General features: G+C 34.2%; 1 protein-coding gene across 1 annotated transcript in view; it reads right to left on the bottom strand.

Annotated features, from left to right (window-relative positions):
• TUBE1 (tubulin, epsilon 1) overlaps positions 1 to 1,176 on the bottom strand; it is a gene marked incomplete at its 5' end in the record, with an annotated part of 6,657 nt that extends 5,481 nt beyond the window's left edge. Inside the window, 2 exons of the mRNA XM_010185005.1 lie at positions 1 to 161; positions 989 to 1,176. The exon at positions 1 to 161 is cut by the window's left edge and continues 5 nt beyond it. Of these exons, the coding sequence (XP_010183307.1) occupies positions 1 to 161; positions 989 to 1,176 (349 nt within the window). The remainder of the gene's footprint in view (positions 162 to 988) is intronic.
• Between the last annotated feature and the right edge of the window lie 102 nt (positions 1,177 to 1,278).

Raw genomic sequence — 1,278 nt, 5'->3', positions numbered from 1 at the left:
AGCAAGTTGGCCACAACATTATTCATTGCATCAAATGGCTTCTCTTGTACAATTCTTGCACTGCCTGCACTTGATGTTACCAAGCTGTTTTGCTTCACAGTTGACCCTAGCTTCCCAGAATTGATCATCCGATGAATTTTATTAACTATATCAAACAGAGACTTTGAGAGAAAAGAAAAAAAAAGCATACAGGAAGCCTTGAGCACAGAGCTTTCAAATTCAGTACCCCAATTTTTCACTTCAATTAATCTTAAAGAAAAAGATAAGACACGATACTGTTAGTTCAAAGATTACGCCTTTAGTACATGTAAGTCCAACTTTTTACCAATTCCAATTGCCTGAAGTGGTTCTAAAAGTCTGTTCCTTACATGTCCCAAACATGCACACAGCTTGATTCAGAAGTTTTAATTTTAATGAACTATTCAAAATCCTTATCTTCTAAAATTACATTTTAAGTTCTCATAATTCCTGTGAAACAAAAAATATGTTCTCTAAATATATTTAACTTTCTCTTGCTTTTTTCATAAGCAAACAGCAAGAGTCACCAAAGTTCGATTCAGTTGAACCTACTGGTTTGTGCTGGCAGGGATGCCTAAGATGCCTGTAACACTGAACATAAAGGTAAGTCTGCTGGAATTTGGAGTAGTCAGTCATTTCCCTTGCAAGACTCCACTAATACTATGCACAAGTTGATCACTAAAAGAATACAAGACTCAGCCTCAGTAAGTAGAAGCTTTTCGCTGTTTACCTTGAAACAGACATGAAAAGAATCACTCTAGACTACTTTGAAGGTGCAGAGCAACTTATTAGCAATACCTATATTTATTTTAAAAGCCTGCAACTGACTTAGGAGTTGAATTGTTATTTTTTTAAAAATGAAATAATGTTTTTTAAGACTTAGGACTCAAATTAATACACAGAAGGAAGAAAGATCCTATGTGCAGTCTAACAAATAAAAAGTTGACAGAAATAGAACATTATTTCTTACTTCATTCTCTATTGGTAGCACACAGTCTGCATGTTCATTAAGCTCCTTCATAGCCAGAACACTGTTATATGGAGAAGTAATAACATCATCTTCACCAGAGGGATAAACTGAAGTAACAAACCTATATACTTCTGGGAATTCATCCTCAAGTAAATTTAGTACAAAACTTCCAAGACCAGATCCTGTCCCTAATTATGAATGAAGACAGAATGAGAGAAGATAAAAGGTTCCCCATGTTATTATGTCTTAAGTCTCATATGTTGGAAACAGACAATTTTTAAATTTTATAT

The sequence above is a fragment of the Mesitornis unicolor genome, unplaced genomic scaffold (genome assembly GCF_000695765.1).
Source record: "Mesitornis unicolor isolate BGI_N332 unplaced genomic scaffold, ASM69576v1 scaffold1885, whole genome shotgun sequence".
Taxonomy (NCBI): domain Eukaryota; kingdom Metazoa; phylum Chordata; class Aves; order Mesitornithiformes; family Mesitornithidae; genus Mesitornis; species Mesitornis unicolor.
Note: the sequence above shows the minus strand (reverse complement) of the source record. Positions and strands in the feature narration are given on the sequence as shown.